Source organism: Artemia sp. Qi Xiang Cuo, chromosome 12, assembly GCF_049724085.1.
Source record: "Artemia sp. Qi Xiang Cuo chromosome 12, ASM4972408v1, whole genome shotgun sequence".
In the NCBI taxonomy this organism is placed as follows: Eukaryota; Metazoa; Arthropoda; class Branchiopoda; order Anostraca; family Artemiidae; genus Artemia; species Artemia sp. Qi Xiang Cuo.
In genome coordinates, this window is record NC_142805.1 from 58,551,960 (window position 1) to 58,572,204 (window position 20,245).

Genomic DNA, 20,245 nt, shown 5'->3' on the forward strand with positions numbered 1-20,245 from the left:
TATAACTAAAATAAATTGTTTCTAAAAGAGAATAAATTTTTCCACTAAAAACTGCATTTTTAATGTCATTTCATACTGCAGTCTTTTCAAAGATATTTGATTTTTGTACATAAATCATAATCGTATACCAGCGGTAAGATTTGAACCCACGCCTCCGAAGAGACTGGTGGCTAACACCAGCACCTTGGACCACTCGGCCAGGCTCCCTCTCATAACTATATATGTGAATCCGGGTTGCAGCAGTAGTTAGCAGCCTAGTAAGAGACGATCAGTCCAATGCTAAGAAATATAAAAACCCAGAACTCCTAAAAATAGAGTCAGATCAAAACAAAAGTACATCATTAGAACCACCTTGTCTGAAACCCTACTAGATAAATAATGAATGTCGTCATAGTTTTATTAGAGCTATGACGTGAATAGGAAAACACGACATTATGTTGTTATTTCTGAAGACGTCATGAAAAAATATTATTACGCCATGACGTCATGAAATAAAATCATTAGGCCATGACGTCATGATTACTATATAAAAGCCCACAAACAAACAATGGTCTCATTCATGGCTACAAAATGGTTAAATCGAAGCAAGTTACACGCAAATTAAGAAGACAGTACTACACAAAAAACAAAGATAGTATCTTGAAAAGAAAACAGCAAAGGTATTCAACCGACAAGGCGTATCGAGGAGTAAAAATTGAGAGAGCCAAACAAAACAGCAAGGAATGTTATCACAATGATGAAGATTATAGACATGCAGAAATTGATAGTGACAAACAGCGTTATTATAATGATGAAGTTTATAGACATGCAAAAATTGAGACAGCCAAACAAAAGAGCAAGGAACGGTATGATAATGATAAAGATTACCGAAACAAACATAAGACAAAAATTGCTACCAGAATAATGGGTAGATACTGGGGTGACAAAAGGGTATAACCTTAACATTATGCTAGTCGCATCTTTATATAGCCATCTTTGCAAGTGGTGCAAATTTTTAAGTTACTACAGGCGATCCCTTACTACAGGCGGATTTGAACCCGCTGACCTTCAATCATAAGGCACACTTTCATCCAATGTGCTGTAGTAAGGTACTTAATGATTTGATTTTTCCACAAATCTGTGTATATACTTATAAATAAATTTTGATAAACGTATTATAATGGCAATCTTTGGCACTTTTCAATTGAATCGTTTTAAATTAGAGTATAGATAATCCGGGTTGCAGCGGTAGCTAGCAACCTAGTAAGAGGTTACAGTAAAGATCGATCTGGGTACAATGTATTATTATTATTTTTTTTTTTTGTTTAGACCACGGCAATTCTTATCGAAGGAGTTGTCGTAGGAACTTCAAAAAGGGCTCATTCGATTTAAAATATAAAGGACTAATGCCCTCTTTAATAGTCGAAAGTGATTGGGAGACAACTATTCCCCCACCCTTGCCCATCCTCCAATTTGCCCATTATGTTTAAGGCCAGAACATAACTTGCACTTAATTGAAAAAACATAAATGTTTTACTTTCATAACTTTAATAAATCAAATAATATTAACATTTTGATTACTAAATATCAGTATATGTATATTAAACTGACAATTCAAATTCATTTGTATTTTTTCCGTAAAGTGCAAGTTATATTCTGGCCTTGGGAAGCCATAGGGCTTTTGAGCCCTGCTCATGCTAATTTTTGCTAGTTCTGAGTTTGACTCGGTTATTTATTGTAATTTCTGTTCGTTTTGGGTTTCATTTATTTATCGATGCTGATTTGTGGTAGCTTCACGCTTGGTAGATTATTTTATGTCATTTTTGCTCTTTTTTTTGTTTAGTGGAGTTCTTTAATTTTCTTTGAAAAGCTTATTTTGTGGAAAAAGCTTTTTTAAATTAATGTTATTATAATAACAACATATGTAATTTTAGAGATCATTTAAGAAGTAATAAAGGGGTTGACGAGGAGATCTTAAGGATCCCTATAATTTTTTTTCAACAGATAAGGTTCTTTACGGGTATTATCTCCATAATAGGCTTTGACAGGTGAGAAAAAACATGTTTGACGTAAATGCCGATAATAGCAAAATTGTGTTTCAATTTTGGAAGAAGTGTTTTCTTGAGCTGCTGTACTATTCTTCCAGACTAAAATCCTTTATAAGCTTTGAAATCCTAAACGCGCTTGAAATTCAAAATACAAGAATTCCTGTCGAATTCACAAGCTGGTTAAAGGTGCTACCTTTTCTTAGAAGTACTGTTAAGGAGCTCTTATAGAATCTACACGAAAAATAATACAAATGCACTGCAGATGGTAGCATTGACAGCATTTCCTGAACAACTGAATAAAAAGATAGCAGCCTTCTGGAATTTTTAAACTCTGTCTAGGGGCTAGGTCCCCTAAAAGTAAAGGACAAAAAAAAATTAAATAAAAGCATCCAACATTGAATGGCTATTCAAATGGGGTAATTCACTGTGTGCAAAGTTTTTTTTTTGAATACTAATTGCATACCGCGTATGTAATTATCAGAAATCTGTTGAGAAATAGAAGTTTGTGAATCAGAATTATATGAATGATTTGGAATTTATGAGTTCATTATAAATGGGACTTAGATAAGTTTTACTGGTATCTCCTTCACAAAGTTTTCCAAGTTTGTCGTGCATAGCCAGTAGAGTCTTCAAATTATTTAACATTAAATTAATTACAAAATTCAAGAATCATCTTGAACAATAAATCAAGACTAGTCATCTATTCCACTTACTGCGTGTAGCTTACTAGTTACTTACCATTTTTTACATATTATAAATGGTAACTAGTAACTCACTAGCTAGTAACTAGTAAGGCAACAGTAAGTAACTAGTAACTTACTAGTTAGTACATATTGACGCACTTACTGCGAATCAACTGGCTTATGTTCAGGTGGCCCGAGATACGCCAATAAAGTTGCCATCTTGTCAAAAGGCCGTCGGCCAACTGCTTTATGATCACGGCTGCTAGTCAAGTACTCTCCAATCTTTTCTTGATGATTCCACAGAAGTCGATGAAGGGCCAACACGTTGGCGTCACTTATAAATGCCATATTATGGCCTGAATTGTCTGCCGTTTCATAGTCAGAGGCAATTTGAATAAAAAACCTTAAACAAAAAATTTATGAAAGTAATATTTTGTTGACTGCGGCACTAATTACAAACACTAATAATGCTACTGATTGCAGCGATTGTGAGGTTTATAGCAAAATTGACTGGAGCCTTAAGATGGCAGAACTTGAAGCATAAAAACAAAGACAAAAAGGTTAGAGAGTAAAACCACATTGAAAAACGGCTATAGGAGATTTGGAGTACAGGCAACGCGGAGTTTGAGATCCGTCTTTCCCTGAAATCCCAAAATTCTCATGATTTTATAGGTAATTCTTATTTCAATATTTTTCATGTGCATTGACTAAAATGTTCTTTTTTTGTAGAGATAGAGAGAGAGAAAGAGAGAGAGAGAGAGAGAGAGAGAGAGAGAGAGAGAGAGAGAGAGAGAGAGAGAGAGAGAGAGAGAGAGATAGAGAGAGAGATAGATAGAGATAGAGAGAGAGAGAGAGAGAGAGAGAGAGATAGAGAGAGAGAGAGAGAGAGAGAGAGAGAGAGAGAGAGAGAGAATGACACAGTAGGCTTTAGACTTTTACAGTTAGGGAAGGAGGCAGTAGCAAAACTCTTGTTAATAGTGATTTTCGTTCGTTTTCAGCTTGATCTGCATATTCAATTTAAGTTTTACTCGTTTTAAGATTTATTTATATTATTACCTGTTGTATGTTTGTTTCCTATGATTGTTTATTTTATTTCTCTTCGTTTTATCTTTCATTTATTCTTTAATAGTAAAAGAATTTGTTCGTTTTAAGCTTGATTACCATATTCAATTTAAGTTTTACTAATTGTAAAATTTATTTATTCATTTATGTTAGTACCTGTTGTATGTTTGTTTACTGTGATTGTTTATTTAATTTCTGTTCGTTTTGGGTTGTATTTATTCTTTAATAATAACTTTTGGTCGTTTTGATTTTGAATTATTACAAGTTCTTATTTCTGCTGATCTTAAGTTTAATATGGCCTTTACTTATCTTTGAAAAGATTCTTTTTCGAAAATTTTTTAAAATTAATTCCTGTTCGTTTTTGATTGCCAAAGTTTCAAGTTTTTCAACATTCCCTCTTTCAAATTAATTTTTTTTTCAACATCAATGTTTCATCTAACTATCAAAATTAGTACAAAGTAACCACATCAAAGTAACAAAGCATCAAAGTAAATAAAGTATCAAAGTAAACAAAGCATAAGAGTAACAATAAGCAACTTGCATAACTTAAACCCCTTGCCCAATAAATCAAAGTTGCCCCGTAAACCAGTAAATCAATACAGCCCAGGAGACTGTTGGTGGTTTATCGACCCCTGAATTATAGTTATTTGACTTTTAGAACATTTTGAACAAAATGACTATCTTAAATTTTGATCGGATGCATTTGAGCAAAGAAGGGCATGACAGGAGGGGGGGGGGAGGTTACCCTCCGATTAAATCTGAGTCTTAAAATTAGAACTAAAACTGTCAATTTCCAATCAAATAATACCACTCTAAAAATTATACAGCCACCCCTTCCACAAAAACCTTGTTAGAAATGGGCAATTTTCATAACTTATAGCCATTGCCCCAGGGGCTGGAAGGGAGTTGTCATCCCCGCAGGCACTGTTATATGATCTTTCGACTATTTTGAACAAAATGACTATCGCAAAATTTCGATCGGATGCATTTGGAGAAAAGAGGGCTTGGTAGGAGGGCTAGTTGCCCTCCTATCACTTTTGACTATTAAAAAAACAAACTAGAACTTTCAATTTTCAATCGAATGAGCCCCCTTCGAAGTTTATACAATCAGTCTTTCCATAAAAAACCTTATACGCCCCTGGGGCATAGCTTACAACTCTTGTCCCCGGGTTCTGAGGGGTTGTGTCAACCCGAGAGGCAGTGTTCTCTAATCTTTGGACAATTTTGAAAAAAAATGGCAATCCCAAATTTTGATCAGATTTATTTGGGAAAAAGAGGGCACGGGGGAGGGGGGTCAGTTGCCTTCCAATCACGTGTGACTCTTAAAAAGAGAATTAGACCTTTCAATTACTAATCGAATGAGCCTTCTGCAAAGTTTTACGTTCACCCCTTCCACAAATACCTTATATGTCCCCGGGGCAAAACTAAAAAAAAACTTATCCTCGGGCTCTGGGGGGGTTGTTCCGGCACCAGAATTTTGTTATCTGATCTTTGGACCATTTAGAACAAAATGGCTATCCAACAATTTTGAGGGGATGTATTTCGAAAAAGAGGGCGAGGGGGGAGGGCTAATTGCTAACCGATCACTTTTGACTCTTAAAAGAGAACTAGAAATTCCGATTTCCAATCGAATAAACCCCCTCCGAGGTTTATACGACCAGTTCTTCCACCTGAGTGTGAGTGCAAGTGTGAGTAATTCAGTGAGCGGGTGAGTTTTAGTGAGTGACTGTGTGAGTGAGTCAGTCTTAGCGAGTAAGTGAGAGTATGTGTGAGTGTGAGCCCCCCTGGTCAGAGTGAAAATTTATGCAACCACCTATCCATAAAAACTTTATACACCCCCAGGGCATAACTTACAATCCTTAACATCGGGGTCTGGGAGGGGGGGGGGTCAACCCTGGAGGCATTATTACATAATTTTCGGAATATTTTGAACAATATGGATATCTCAAAATTTCAATCAGATACATTTGGGGGAAAGAGGGCGTTTGGTGGGCCTAGTTGCCCTCCAATCACTTCTGACTCTCAAAAAGGGAACTAGAACTTTTAATTTCCAATCAAATCAGCCTCCTACAAAGTTTATACGAACACCCCTTCCGTACAAACTTTATATACCCCCGGGACACAACTAACAACATCTGCCCTTGGGCTCTGGGGGGTTGTGTCAACCCCGCAGTTATTGTTATATAATCTTTGGACTATTGCCCTCTGATCACTTTTGAATCTTAAAAGTGGCACTAGAGCTTCCTATTTCCAATCAAATCAGCCCCCTCAGAGGTTTATACTACCACCCCTTCCATACAAAGTGTCTCTGGGAAAAAAGATAGATAATAAAATATAAAACATTGGAGCCTTGTGGTATTTACTGTATGCAACGCTATAGCGTTGCCTCTGATTTGTATTGTCTTGTACTTAAATCGCCTATTCTAGTTTTTTTTTAAATTCTATTCCTTTTAGAGTTTACACACCAAATATATTTTTAAAAAATGCATAGGCTACAGAATCTTTTTTTCCTAATTTTTATTTATGTAGATTAAAGGGAAATAAATACCTCCTTCCAGCTTCGAAATGGTTCCTCAATAGGTCATTAAACGGAAGCATATGTTGCTCTTTAGAAAATTCGACATGATTGGCTATATTCTGTAGAATCTTGCTAACAAGCATTAGTCCTCGCTTCACAGATGACGGGGGCTGTTTCTCAATTATACCCATCTCATATGGAGAAACTATAAATAAATATTTATATATTAAAAGGTTTAATTAGGCTGGAGTTCCGTTCCAATCTGAGCCCTTCTTGTTATGCTAAAATCACAACTAGAAAAATAATTACTTAGCAGGGAATATAGTTGACTGATTTAATATAGTAACAGCCGACTGAAGTAAAATAGTAATAGTCGACTTAAGTAATATAGTAACAGTCGACTGAAGTTGAATTAAACGACTATCTATTCATGTTGACTCAAACGCAGGTTGCCCCTAAACCCCACCTGATTGATGCCCCTAGACCGCACCACCACTGTGATTACTCTAACTAAAATAAAAAAATAATTTCTGATCTTAGCTGCAGCTAACTCTAGAAGAGCGTCAATCTTCTGAAAATAGGCTAATCCAAAAGACCAAATGTATTTGCAATGACCACTTTACGATTCATTTCCTTGGGAGGAAGTGTCTATTTAGGTTTAAAAAGATTCGTCAAAAGCGAACAAAATAAAATGTTTAAAAAAAGTCACATGCTCATTAAAATGACCAACGACCAATCCCTCGTGGAAAAAAAAAAATTGAAGTTGTCTTTGCGATCAGTTTAGCTACAGGTGCTAACGCCTTTTAAATTTTCCAAAAAAATTCTTAAACTTATTATTTTAAATAGAATGTACCCATAAGAGAAATGAAATTTTATTATTTTCTTGCAACGTTTGCAAACAACGACTCTTTATGTCTTTCTCAATTTTTTTTGTTACAGAAAGGAGTCCCAAGGATTCATATATGGCAAGTGTTATATGACAGTCCCATAAGATACTGCATATATGGCAGTCCCATTAAATATTATACGCTTATGCTAACGCTTTTTCCAATTTCCAAAAAAACTGCTGGAACTTAATCTTTAAAATATATGCACCTCTAAGAGCGATGCATTTTTATTCTTTTCTTGCAACGCTAGTAGGCAACGACTCAATGTTTTTTTTCCAATTTTTTGTTATAGAAAGGAGTCCCAAGGATTCATATATGGCAAATGTGGAGACTGAGGCATTATTAGACTGCTGTTTTTAGTCAAACTTTCAAAAAAGCAATGAAATGTTCGGAAGTTAATTTATCGTGATGAAACAGCCACGAATTATTTTACAGAAAATCCGGTCGTTTTTTTTATATGGGTTGGGGTGGGGTTCTTCATGTTAAAGGCGCTGTCGTTGTAGGTAGTGCTCAAGTGGCTAGGTCACGTAATGAGGTGCCCAGAAGAGACCCTGACACCCCAAGTACTAGTGGCAGCCTCCACTTCCTCATGGAAGAAAAAAACAGGTGACCAGATGAAATCATGACATAACGTCGTCAGAAAAGATGTCGAACCGCTTGGGGGATTCCGAAAACATGGATACAAATGGAGCAAGACGTGGCTGGAGTTTATTCGACCACTCACAGATGACAGACCCGATGAAAGCATTTAGTCCAGCAGCTTCTTGATCCCAAGTTGGGCTGAATAGCCTGTGTCTCGTCTTAAGTAAATAAGTAAGGTAGTACTGCTTAGGCGATTTTCACATTACGTGCGTACTTTTCTACACTTGGTGGTTAAGTCATGGTAAGTTAAGTTCAACTCTTCACACTTAAACATGTTCTTTCACATTTAAGCTAAAGTAAAAAACCCTAAAACCATAATCCTCTTCTAAAACCATCACAATTATTGTAAGCCATTTAAAACATGGAATGGAGATTAGGATTAAGGCTCTGATCAAGCAAGAAAAGCTTCCCAGAAAGGTTTTTAAATTCATTTTCAAAATCAATTAATTGCTTATGCCAATATTCCATTTTGCAACTACTGTGCTGACCTTTCCGTATTATGAACGTACACAATGTATTCTATGCAGAGCTCGAGTCTACTTGAAACGGGCTTATATAAAGTAAAGTAAATTCTTAAGTTACGCGAGCATGAAAGGTTCTACGACGTAGTGTGAGAGCAATATTATTGATCGGTTGCAATCGGTTGTACTCGTTGCAAGAGCCCATGCCGCTAATATAGAAGAAAACAAAAAGCATAACTTTCATAATCGACAGCAATTTTCGAGCTTTGTTCAACCTTTGCGATACAGAGCAATTCCAGAATAACCCACTGACCCATAAATATTTTCATATTATGATGCCGTGTAAGCTACTCAACGTAAGAACGTAATATGGGATATAATAGGTCAACTAAAAATAATCCAAAAAGAAACAGCGTTAGTTTTTTAGGAACCTTAAGTAAAAGAGTTTATTGGCCTGCTTCGCCGAACTGAAATAGACCTAGTTTCTAAGTTATATGCAAAGCCTACACTTCGACTCTTATGAGAAGCTTCAGTAGTCCTGCATTGACGTACCTCACTTAGCCAACTCCAAAGCAACTTTCACTTCTTGTCGTTTTTGTTCTAAATAATTCCTTAGACAACACTGCCAAAAAAATATTCCACTAATAATAATAAAAGTCCGTATAAAAGAACGGACTTTTATCATAATTAATTAAAACAAACATTTATCGAAAAATACGTTTTTCAAAGAAAAGTATAGGTCATTTTAAACTTAAGCTCAGCAGATACAAATACTTGTTAAAATTCAAACTTAAAACGACCAGAAATCCTAGGCAGCTTATTATTTATTATTTATTTATTTATTTCTTTAGACCAGGGCATTTCCTATCGAAGGAGTTGTCGTAGAAACTTGGAAAAGGACTCATTTGATTTGAAATTGGAACGGCTAGTGCTCTTTTTAATAATCGAAAGTGATTGGAAGGCAACTAACACCGCTTCCACGACCACCATTTCCCCAAACACATCCAATCCAAATTTTGAGATAGCCATTTTGTTCAGTGTAGTTGATTTCAAAATAGAAAATATGTTTTTGATGAGGACACTCCCCCACCATCCCCAAGGCAAGGGTTGTAAGTTATGCCATGGGGGCATATAAGATATTTATAGAAAACGTTGACGTAGAAACTTCAAAAAGAGCTCACTCGATTGGAAATTCAAAGGGCTAGTGCCCTTTTTAATAGTCGAAAGCGATTGGAGGGCAACTAACCCCGTCTCAAGCCCACCTTTTCCCCACACACATCCACTCACAATTTTGAGATAGCCCTTTTGTTCAAGGTAGTTGAGAGTTCTGAAAATGAGGTCTTTGAGGTTGACAACCCCCGCCCCCAAAGCCCTCAGGGCTAGGGTTATAAGTTAAGCCATGGGGGCATATAAGGTTTTAATAGAAATCGTTGACGTAGAAACTTCAAAATGGTCTCAATCGATTGGAAATTGAAATTGCTAGTGCCCTTTTTAATAGTCGAAAGTGACCAGAAGGCAACTAGCACACCTTTCACGTTCACCGTTCCGCCAAACACATCCAATCAAAATTTTGAGATAGCCATTTTGTTCAATGTAGTTGAAAGTTTTGGAAATTATATTTTTGAGCAGGAAACTCCCTCCACAGTCATCAGGGCAAGGGTTATAAGTTATGCCCTGGGGGCATTTAAGGTTTTTATTGAAAACTTTGTCGTAGAAATGCCAAAAAGGACCATTTCCCCAAACACACACAATCAAAATTGTGAAATATCAATTTTTTTCAACGTGGTTGAAAGTTCTGGAAATTAGGTTTTTGAGGATGAAAACCCCCACAGCCCTCAGGACAAGGGTCGTAAGTTATGCTTTGGGGGTATATGAAGTTTTTATAGAAGGAGTTGTCGTAGAAACTTCAAAAAGAGTTCATTCGGTTGAAAATTGAAAGGTTTAGAGCCCTTTTTAATAGTCGAAAGTGATTGAAGAACAACTAACACCCACCACTTCCCCACCCTCTCCCCAAACAAATCGAATCAAAATTTTGAGATATTCATTTTGTTCTACGTAGTTGAAAGTTTTGGAAATCAAGTCTTTGAGGATGACAATCCCCCCCCCCCTAACCCTCCTGGTCGGGGGGGTAAGTTATGCCCTGGGGGCATATATGGTTTTTATAGAAAGTTTTGTCGTAGAAACTACAAAAAGGGCTCATTTGATTGGAAATTGAAAGGGCTAGTGCCCTTTATAATAGTCAAAAGTGAATGGAGAGCAACAAAACCCCCTCACACACACACCATGTTCCCGAACACAATCAATCACTGTTTTGAGATAGCCATTTTGTTCAAAGTAGTTGAAAGTTCTGGAAATTATGTATTTGAGGATGACAAACCCCCGAGAGCCCCCAGGGCAAAGGTTGTAAGTAATGCCTTGGGGGCATATAAAGTTTTGTCGTAGACACTTCAAAAGGGGCTCATTCAATTGTAAATTGAGAGGTCTAGTGCCCTTTTTAATAGTCAAAAGCGATCGGAAGGTCATGTCACGTAGAAGCTTCAAAAAGGGCTCATTTGATTGGAACTTGAGAGGACTAGTGGCTTTTTTTTATTAGTCGAAAGTGATCAGAGGGCAAATGTCCCCCTTCACGCCTATCATTTCCTCAAACCCTTCCAGTCAAAATTTAGATATAGCCATTTTTTTAAGCATGTCAGAAAGGTCTGTAAATTATATCTTTGAGGATAACAAATCCCCCCAGCCCTAAATTATTTGGTTCGAGTAAAAAAAAAAAAAAAAAAAAAAAAAAAAAAAAAAAAAAAAAAATTCAAATTCTTCATAGTAACGAATGGTAAGTAAAACGATCCTTGTCAATAACAAAAGTATGAGATTCTAACTATTTATAACATCAAATAAAATAATCAGCATTTTATGGTGATACTAAATATGTATTTGTTAATTAGTAATTAGTGCAGATATTAGTATACAAGAAAGTTCGTATGGTTATAATAAACAACTTAATAAGCGGTAATTTCGGTAAAAATATGCTGTCAGCTTTTGCTTGCACTGCAAGAGTACACATAAGCTGATATATGAATCCACTATAATCAGAAATGTTTCCCCTAAGCGGAATGCTGGGAATTTTTTCCCCTTGAACGGATACGTTTTGTGTGAAGCCATCACAACCTCTGCAATAGGATTTTCTTATCGATAAATACATTGCATTCATTTGTTTAAATACATTGTATAAATAAAAAAAAAAAATTAACATTTGAAATTGCTGAAAACTAAGTTCCTAGCAGCATTTGCCACCCAAAAGAAATTTACTGGCGGGGCTGATGATGGCCTGCCTTGCTATTTCCCCCCTCTGTGCTGGTAGATATGGGAATGCAATATTTTAGCTGTATAGAGAAACATTTTAATTAATTCCGACTCCCCTCTACCTCTTTTAACATTTATCTGAAGCCTTATGAAGAATAAGCAGTGTGTCCATTAATATGTACTTTTTTAGGAATCTACCCTATCCACACCTAAACAATGACTCACTCCCCCTCATTGTAGCTGACACGCAATTACATATCACCAAACGTAGCCTAATTTCATTACAAATAAAGTGAATCAACTTGGTTGAATCCATTACTGCCACCGTGTGGCATTACTTCTTTTGCAACTGGAAAGTATAAAATATAGTTGTTCGTACTTTTAAATCAATTAACTTCTCGTAATTTTAAATTGATTGCATATTCGTCCTCTTTGGGGTAAAGTCGAATATTGGTGACATAATATGGCACAAAACTTGACTTTCCCCTGGTCTAACGTGTATGGTCGTTTAAAAAATAGCTTTAAATTTAAGTTTTAATTTGCGCCCTCCCAATTATATGGCACCTTCGATTTTATAAAATCACCCCGGGTAAAAATAAAAATAAATAAACCTTAACCGCGGTTTTTTATTCTGAAAAAAAAAAAAAAAAATGCCAAAAACCACATTGTGAAGATTGGAGCTTTAAACCTCTATCGTAGGGTTTTCTTATATGATTTGTTTAATAAATGGATTTTCAAAAAGATCGTTCATATTTCTGGGGGTGTTCCCCCTTCTTTCAAAAACTAGACATATTATTAAATAAAGTGATTCCTTTGCCAGGAATCCTTGGTGCTTAAAATTAACTGTATTTTGTTTCATTTTGCACACAATTTAATTGCTCTTTTTATTTGAGAGTTTTTTTCCTAAAAGTATTTAAAAATAAACTTATTCCTGCGAAAGAATATATATATATATATATATATATATATATATATATATATATATATATATATATATATATATATATATATATATATATATATATATATATATATATATATATATATATATATATATATATATATATATGTGTATGTATATATATATATATATATATATATATATATATATATATATATATATATATATATATATATATATATATATATATATATATATATATATATATATATATATATATATATATATATATATATATATATATATATATATATATATATATATATATATATATATATATATATATATATATATATATATATATATATATATATATATATATATATTACGTATATATACATGAAACAAGTTAAATATGACAAAATTAAAGTTCCTCAAAGGGTCTAAAGATACATAGATTGATAGATTTATTCACATGAAAGCCCTAGTTGGCAATGGTGACACACAAAAAACAAGCAAAAAATAAAACATGGCATGGCATGGCATGGCATATATATATATATATATATATATATATATATATATATATATATATATATATATATATATATATATATATATATATATATATATATATATATATATATATATATATATATATATATATATATATATATATATATATATATATATATATATATATATATATATATATATATATATATATATATATATATATATATATATATATATATATATTTAACAATTAAATTTTTTTTAACAATTAAAAACTGTTTTTTCAACATTTCGTTAAATTTAAATATGGCCCAGATACCTTGATGAAGTTAAATAATTTCTTAGACCAGGGCCACCTTTCCGTTTGTAATTAAAATCAAATAAATATGAAACAAGGGTTATAACTTGTAATGAAGACATTAAGAAAACTTTGCTAAAACGTCTATACTAAAAGAGTATAAAATTTGAGCAGCTTGTATTGCAATAGAACACCACATTGCATTCGTTCTATGGTTGCAGATTGAACTCAGAACGTCACAATAGCAAATATAGATAAATCTATCAATTAGAGCCTCAATTAATACGTTTATGAGCGTCATATCTGTATATGAATGTAGTCGGGGGGTTATTTCTGCAAGGCCTTAACAGAGAGTTAATATACGGCTAAATTATTGTTATTTAATGAAAAGAAGATTTACCGAATGAAAAAGTTACGCTGACTTTTATGTCCTTTTTTCAACTAAACACCAACAGAAAATTCTCAATTCATTACATTTAGAAAGGTTCAGTTCTTCGTATTTTCAGAAGTGATTCCAGTTTTAATGCCCTCCTAATCCCCCGTAACTAACAACCCCTTCCCTAAAAACACAACGTTTGTTGATTTTTTTTTATTAAAAAAAATTAATTGGCTTAAAAATTAAATTTAAAATTTTTTTAGCATGGGCCACCACCGGTTTACTGGTGGAGGGGGGGGGGTACTTTTTGGGTGGAATTAAACTAGAAATGCCACTGAAAATATGATTGTTATATATATAAATCCGATTAATACAATTGGTAACACTGTTACTAATGAGAATAGTACAGCTTGTGTGACAGTCTTTTGTCCGTGATTGTTTGTCTCCGTGACTATTTCCTGTAAAGGACTTGCTGAAATTCTGTAAAACATTCCAAAAATTTTAAAAAGCGGGTGCTCTCAAAACCTATCTAAAAAGGTTACCGATATTAAGCTTTATTAACGTTGCGTGTTTGCTAATATATCCCTCAAACCGGAAGCTTTTATCTATTTCAAGCAAAATTCTGTTGCCCAGAAAGACCAATTTTCAACGTTAACCTGAAAGATGAAGTTAAAAGAATATTTGTGTATTTGAGGACCTCTTTATTCATTGGGAGACGGGGAATTTGGCTGCCGAAGCAAAATTTGGCTAATGTAAGAATCTAGTTAACGAGATGTCTTTCTTTGATTCCAGTTTAGGAATGCGTATTTGGTGCTGAAGAAGCAAGAGAGCGAGGGTAAAATCTAGTTAAGTGGAAACTTAACTAGACTAACTTAAGACTTAACGACAAACTTAAGACTAACCAGACTAATCAGAAACTATATATATATTCTTTGGGTGAGAGATGACAGATAGCCAAAGATCGTTTTTTTTTGGCCAACCAGCCCGGCCCCAGCACTCGGTATGTGGTGGGCTTGTATATATTGATTCCCGTTGTAAGTAGCAACCTTTAAAGGAGTCAGCTTTGTTTGCTAATCTTTCCATGGGAAAATGGAGGGCTCTTCAGGGAACATATATAACGTTAAAGGGTCCCAATGACTTTTAATAAACAGTTTCGTAGTTTATGGCATCTGTGTACATTTGTACTGGGTTTTGCACCAAATTTTATTGGCGTTAAAGATTGTGATGGCGTTGTTCTTCTCACGTACTATTTCGTTCTTCGTCACTTTAATTTTTGAATCGTTCTGGTTTTTGCTGTCGCTTTTATTATAACAGCACAATTTTTTATTGTTAACTTCATTTTTGACACATTAACAAACTATAGCTATACACAATTTGAAATATTATAATTCATAACCTCGTTTATTAATTCAATAAAAATTTGCAAAATATTAATTATAAAAAAAAACTACAATTAGAAGAAAAACACAGCAGGAATAAGGTCTTAAATATATCTTACGTCAACAATTGGTGGATGTGCTCAATAGTTGTTAACTAACAGGTTCCAACAAGGGAAACCCTCAAAATAGAAATTATTCAGCCTTTCAAGAAGGAACACGTGGAACCCCTTCTCATTGGTCAACCTTGAATACACTATCGAAGACAGCTGCATATAATCACCAGTTAAAGCAATTCAAGTCCTCTCGTTTTCTAATTTCAACGATATCAGCACATCTGCTTCTAAACATTGCGCTGCCTCATCAATTACGATGAGTTCAACTCTTCACACTTAAACATGTTCTTTCACATTTAAGCTAAAGTAAAAAACCCTAAAACCATAATCCTCTTCTAAAACCATCACAATTAGTGTAAGCCATTTAAAACATGGAATGGAGATTAGGATTAAGGCTCTGATCAAGCAAGAAAAGCTTCCCAGAAAGGTTTTTAAATTCATTTTCAAAATCAATTAATTGCTTATGCCAATATTCCATTTTGCAGCTACTGTGCTGACCTTTCCGTATTATGAACGTACACAATGTATTCTATGCAGAGCTCGAGTCTACTTGAAACGGGCTTATATAAAGTAAAGTAAATTCTTAAGTTACGCGAGCATGAAAGGTTCTACGACGTAGTGTGAGAGCAATATTATTGATCGGTTGTACTCGTTGCAAGAGCCCATGCCGCTAATATAGAAGAAAACAAAAAGCATAACTTTCATAATCGACAGCAATTTTCGAGCTTTGTTCAACCTTTGAGATACAGAGCAATTCCAGAATAACCCACTGACCCATAAATATTTTCATATTATGATGCCGTGTAAGCTACTCAACGTAAGAACGTAATATGGGATATAATAGGTCAACTAAAAATAATCCAAAAAGAAACAGCGTTAGTTTTTTAGGAACCTTAAGTAAAAGAGTTTATTGGCCTGCTTCGCCGAACGGAAATAGACCTAGTTTCTAAGTTATATGCAAAGCCTACACTTCGACTCTTATGAGAAGCTTCAGTAGTCCTGCATTGACGTAGCTCACTTAGCCAACTCCAAAGCAACTTTCACTTCTTGTCGTGTTTATTATAAATAATTACGTAGAAAACACTGCCCAAAAAATATTCCACTAATAATAATAAAATTCCGTATAAAAGAAAGGACTTTTATCATAATTAATTAAAAAAAACATTTATCGAAAAATAAGTTTTTCAAAGAAAAGTATAGGTCATTTTAAAATTAAGCTCAGCAGATACAAATACTTGTTAAAATTAAAACTTAAAACGACCAGAAATCCTAGGCAGCTTATTATTTATTATTTATTTATTTATTTCTTTAGACCAGGGCATTTCGTATCGAAGGAGTTGTCGTAGAAACTTGGAAAAGGACTCATTTGATTTGAAATTGGAACGGCTAGTGCTCTTTTTAATAATCGAAAGTGATTGGAAGGCAACTAACACCCCTTCCATGCCCACCATTTCCCCGAACACATCCAATCAAAATTTTGAGATAGCCATTTTGTTCAGTGTAGTTGATTTCAAAATAGAAAATATGTTTTTGATGAGGACACTCCCCCACCACCCCCAAGGCAAGGGTTGTAAGTTATGCCATGGGGGCATATAAGATATTTATAGAAAACGTTGTCGTAGAAACTTCAAAAAGAGCTCACTCGATTGGAAATTCAAAGGGCTAGTGCCCTTTTTAATAGTCGAAAGCGATTGGAGGGCAACTAACCCCGTCTCAAGCCCACCTTTTCCCCAAACACATCCAATCAAAATTTTGAGATAGCCATTTTGTTCAAAGTAGTTGAGAGTTCTGGAAATGAGGTATTTGAGGTTGACAACTCCCGCCCCCAAAGCCCTCAGGGCAAGGGTTATAAGTTATGCCCTGGGGGCATATAAGGTTTTCATAGAAAGCGTTGACGTAGAAACTTCAAAATGGTCTCAATCGATTGGAAATTGAAATTTCTAGTGCCCTTTTTAATAGCCGAAAGTTACTAGAAGTTAACTAACACCCCTTTCACGTCCCGATTTCGCCAAGAGCATCCACTGCTAATTTTTAGATAGCCAGTTGGTTCACCGCAACGGAATCTTCTGGAAATTATGTCTTTAAGCTGGAAACTCCCTCCACAGTCTTTAGGGCGAGGGTTAAAGTTTATGCCCTGGGGGCATTTAAGGTTTTTATTGAAAACTTTGTCGTAGAAATGCCAAAAAGGACCATTTCCCCAAACACACACAATCAAAATTGTGAAATATCAATTTTTTTCAACGTGGTTGAAAGTTCTGGAAATTAGGTTTTTGAGGATGAAAACCCCCACAGCCCTCAGGACAAGGGTCGTAAGTTATGCTTTGGGGGTATATGAAGTTTTTATAGAAGGAGTTGTCGTAGAAACTTCAAAAAGAGTTCATTCGATTGAAAATTGAAAGGTTTAGAGCCCTTTTTAATAGTCGAAAGTGATTGAAGAACAACTAACACCCACCACTTCCCCACCATCTCCCCAAACACATCGAATCAAAATTTTGAGATATTCATTTTGTTATAAGTTGTTTAAATTTTTGGAAATAAATTCTTTGATTTTGCAACTCCCCCCCCCTAACCCGCCGGGGAGGGGGGGTAAGTTATTCCCTGGGGGCATATTAGGTTTTTATAGAAAGTTTTTTAGTATAAAATTCAAAAAGGGCTCATTTTAATGGAAATTGAAAGTGCTAGTGCCCTTTTTATTAGTCGAAAGTGTCTGGAGAGCAACTAACCCCCCTCTCACACCCACCATTTTCCCGAACACATTCAATCAATGGTTTGAGATAGCCATTTTGTTCAAAGTAGTTGAAAGTTCTGGAAATTATGTATTTGAGGATGAAAAACCCCAGAGAGCCCCCAGGGCAAAGGTTGTAAGTACTGCCGTGGGGGCATATAAAGTTTTGTCGTAGACACTTCAAAAGGGGCTCATTCAATTGTAAATTGAGAGGTCTAGTGCCCTTTTTAATAGTCAAAAGCGATCGGAAGGTCATGTCACGTAGAAGCTTCAAAAAGGGCTCATTTGATTGGAAATTGAGAGGACTAGTGTTTTTTTTATTAGTCAAAAGTGATCAGAGGGCAAATGTCCCCCTTCACGCCTATCATTTCCTCAAACACTTCCAATCAAAATTTCTATATAGCCATTTTGTTAATCATGTCAGAAAGGTCTGTAAATTATATCTTTGAGGATAACAAATCCCCCCAGCCCTATATGATTTGGTTCGAGTAAAAAAAAAAAAAAAAAAAAAAAAAAAAAAAAAAAAAAAAAAATTCAAATTCTTAATAGTAACGAATGGTAAGTAAATAACGATACTTGTCAGTAACAAAAGTATGAGATTCTAACTATTGATAACATTAAATCAAAGAATCAACATTTTATGGTGATCCTAAATATGTATTTGTTAATTAGTTATTAGTGCAGATATTAGTATACAAGAAAGTTCGTATGGTTATAATAAACAACTTAATAAGCGGTAATTTCGGTAAAAATATGCTGTCAGCTTTTGCTTGCACTGCAAGAGTACACATAAGCTGATATATGAATCCACTATAATCAGAAATGTTTCCCCTAAGCGGAATGCTGGGAATTTTTTCCCCTTGAACGGATACGTTTTGTGTGAAGCCATCACAACCTCTGCAATAGGATTTTCTTATCGATAAATACATTGCATTCATTTGTTTAAATACATTGTATAAATAAAAAAAAAAAAAATTTACACTTGAAATTGCTGAAAACTAAGTTCCTAGCAGCATTTGACACCAAAAAGAAATTTACTGGCGGGGCTGATGATGGCCTGCCTTGCTATTTCTCCCCTCTGTGCTGGTAGATATGGGAATGCAATATTTTAGCTGTATAGAGAAACATTTTAATTAATTCCGACTCCCCTCTCCCTCTTTTAACATTTATCTGAAGCCTTATGAAGAATAAGCAGTGTGTCCATTAATATGTACTTTTTTAGGAATCTACCCTATCCACACCTAAACAATGACTCACTCCCCCTCATTGTAGCTGACACGCAATTACAGATCACCAAACGTAGCCTAATTTCATTACAAATAAAGTGAATCAACTTGGTTGAATCCATTACTGCCACCGTGTGGCATTACTTCTTTTGCAACTGGAAAGTATAAAATATAGTTGTTCGTACTTTTAAATCACTTAACGTCTAGTAATTTTTAATTGATTGCATATTCGTCCTATTTGGGGTAAAGTCGAATATTGGTGACATAATATGGCAGAAAACTTGACTTTCCCCTGGTCCAACGTGTATGGTCATTTAAAAAATATCTTCAAATTTACGTTTTAATGAGCTCCCTCCCTATTATATGGGACCTTCGCTTTGATACAATCACCCCTGGGAAAAAGCAAAAGAAATAAACATGCAACGAGTTTTTTTCTTATGAAAAAAAAAAAAAAAATGCCAAAATCCACATTGTGAAGATTGGAGCTTGAAACCTCTATCGTAGGGTTTTCTGATATGATTTGTTTAATAAAGGGATTTTCAAAAAGATCGTTCATATTTCTGGGGGTGTTCCCCCTTCTTTCAAAAACTAGACATATTATTAAACAAAGTGATCCCTTTGCCAGGAATCCTTGTCGCTTAAAATTAACTCTATTTTGTCTCATTTTGCACACAATCTAATTGCTCTTTTTATTTGAAAGTTTTTTTCCTGAAAGTATTCAAAAATAAACTTATTCCTGCGAAAGAATATATATATATATATATATATATATATATATATATATATATATATATATATATATATATATATATATATATATATATATATATATATATATATATATATATATATATATATATATATATATATATATATATATATATATATATATATATATATATATATATATATATGTTTATATATTTATATATTTATATATATATATATATATATATATATATATATATATATATATATATATATATATATATATATATAAATATATATATGTATATATATATATATATATATATATATATATATATATATATATATATATATATATATATATATATATATATATATATATATATATATATATATATATATATATATATATATATATATATATAT

At 33.9% G+C, this 20,245-nt stretch overlaps 1 protein-coding gene across 1 annotated transcript in view; it reads right to left on the reverse strand.

Moving 5' to 3' along the window:
* Nf1 (neurofibromin 1) overlaps positions 1-20,245 on the reverse strand; it is a 350,626-nt gene that overhangs the window by 89,394 nt on the left and 240,987 nt on the right. Inside the window, 2 exon segments of the mRNA XM_089097671.1 lie at positions 2,874-3,113; positions 6,321-6,495. Coding sequence (XP_088953797.1) covers positions 2,874-3,113; positions 6,321-6,495 — 415 coding nt within the window.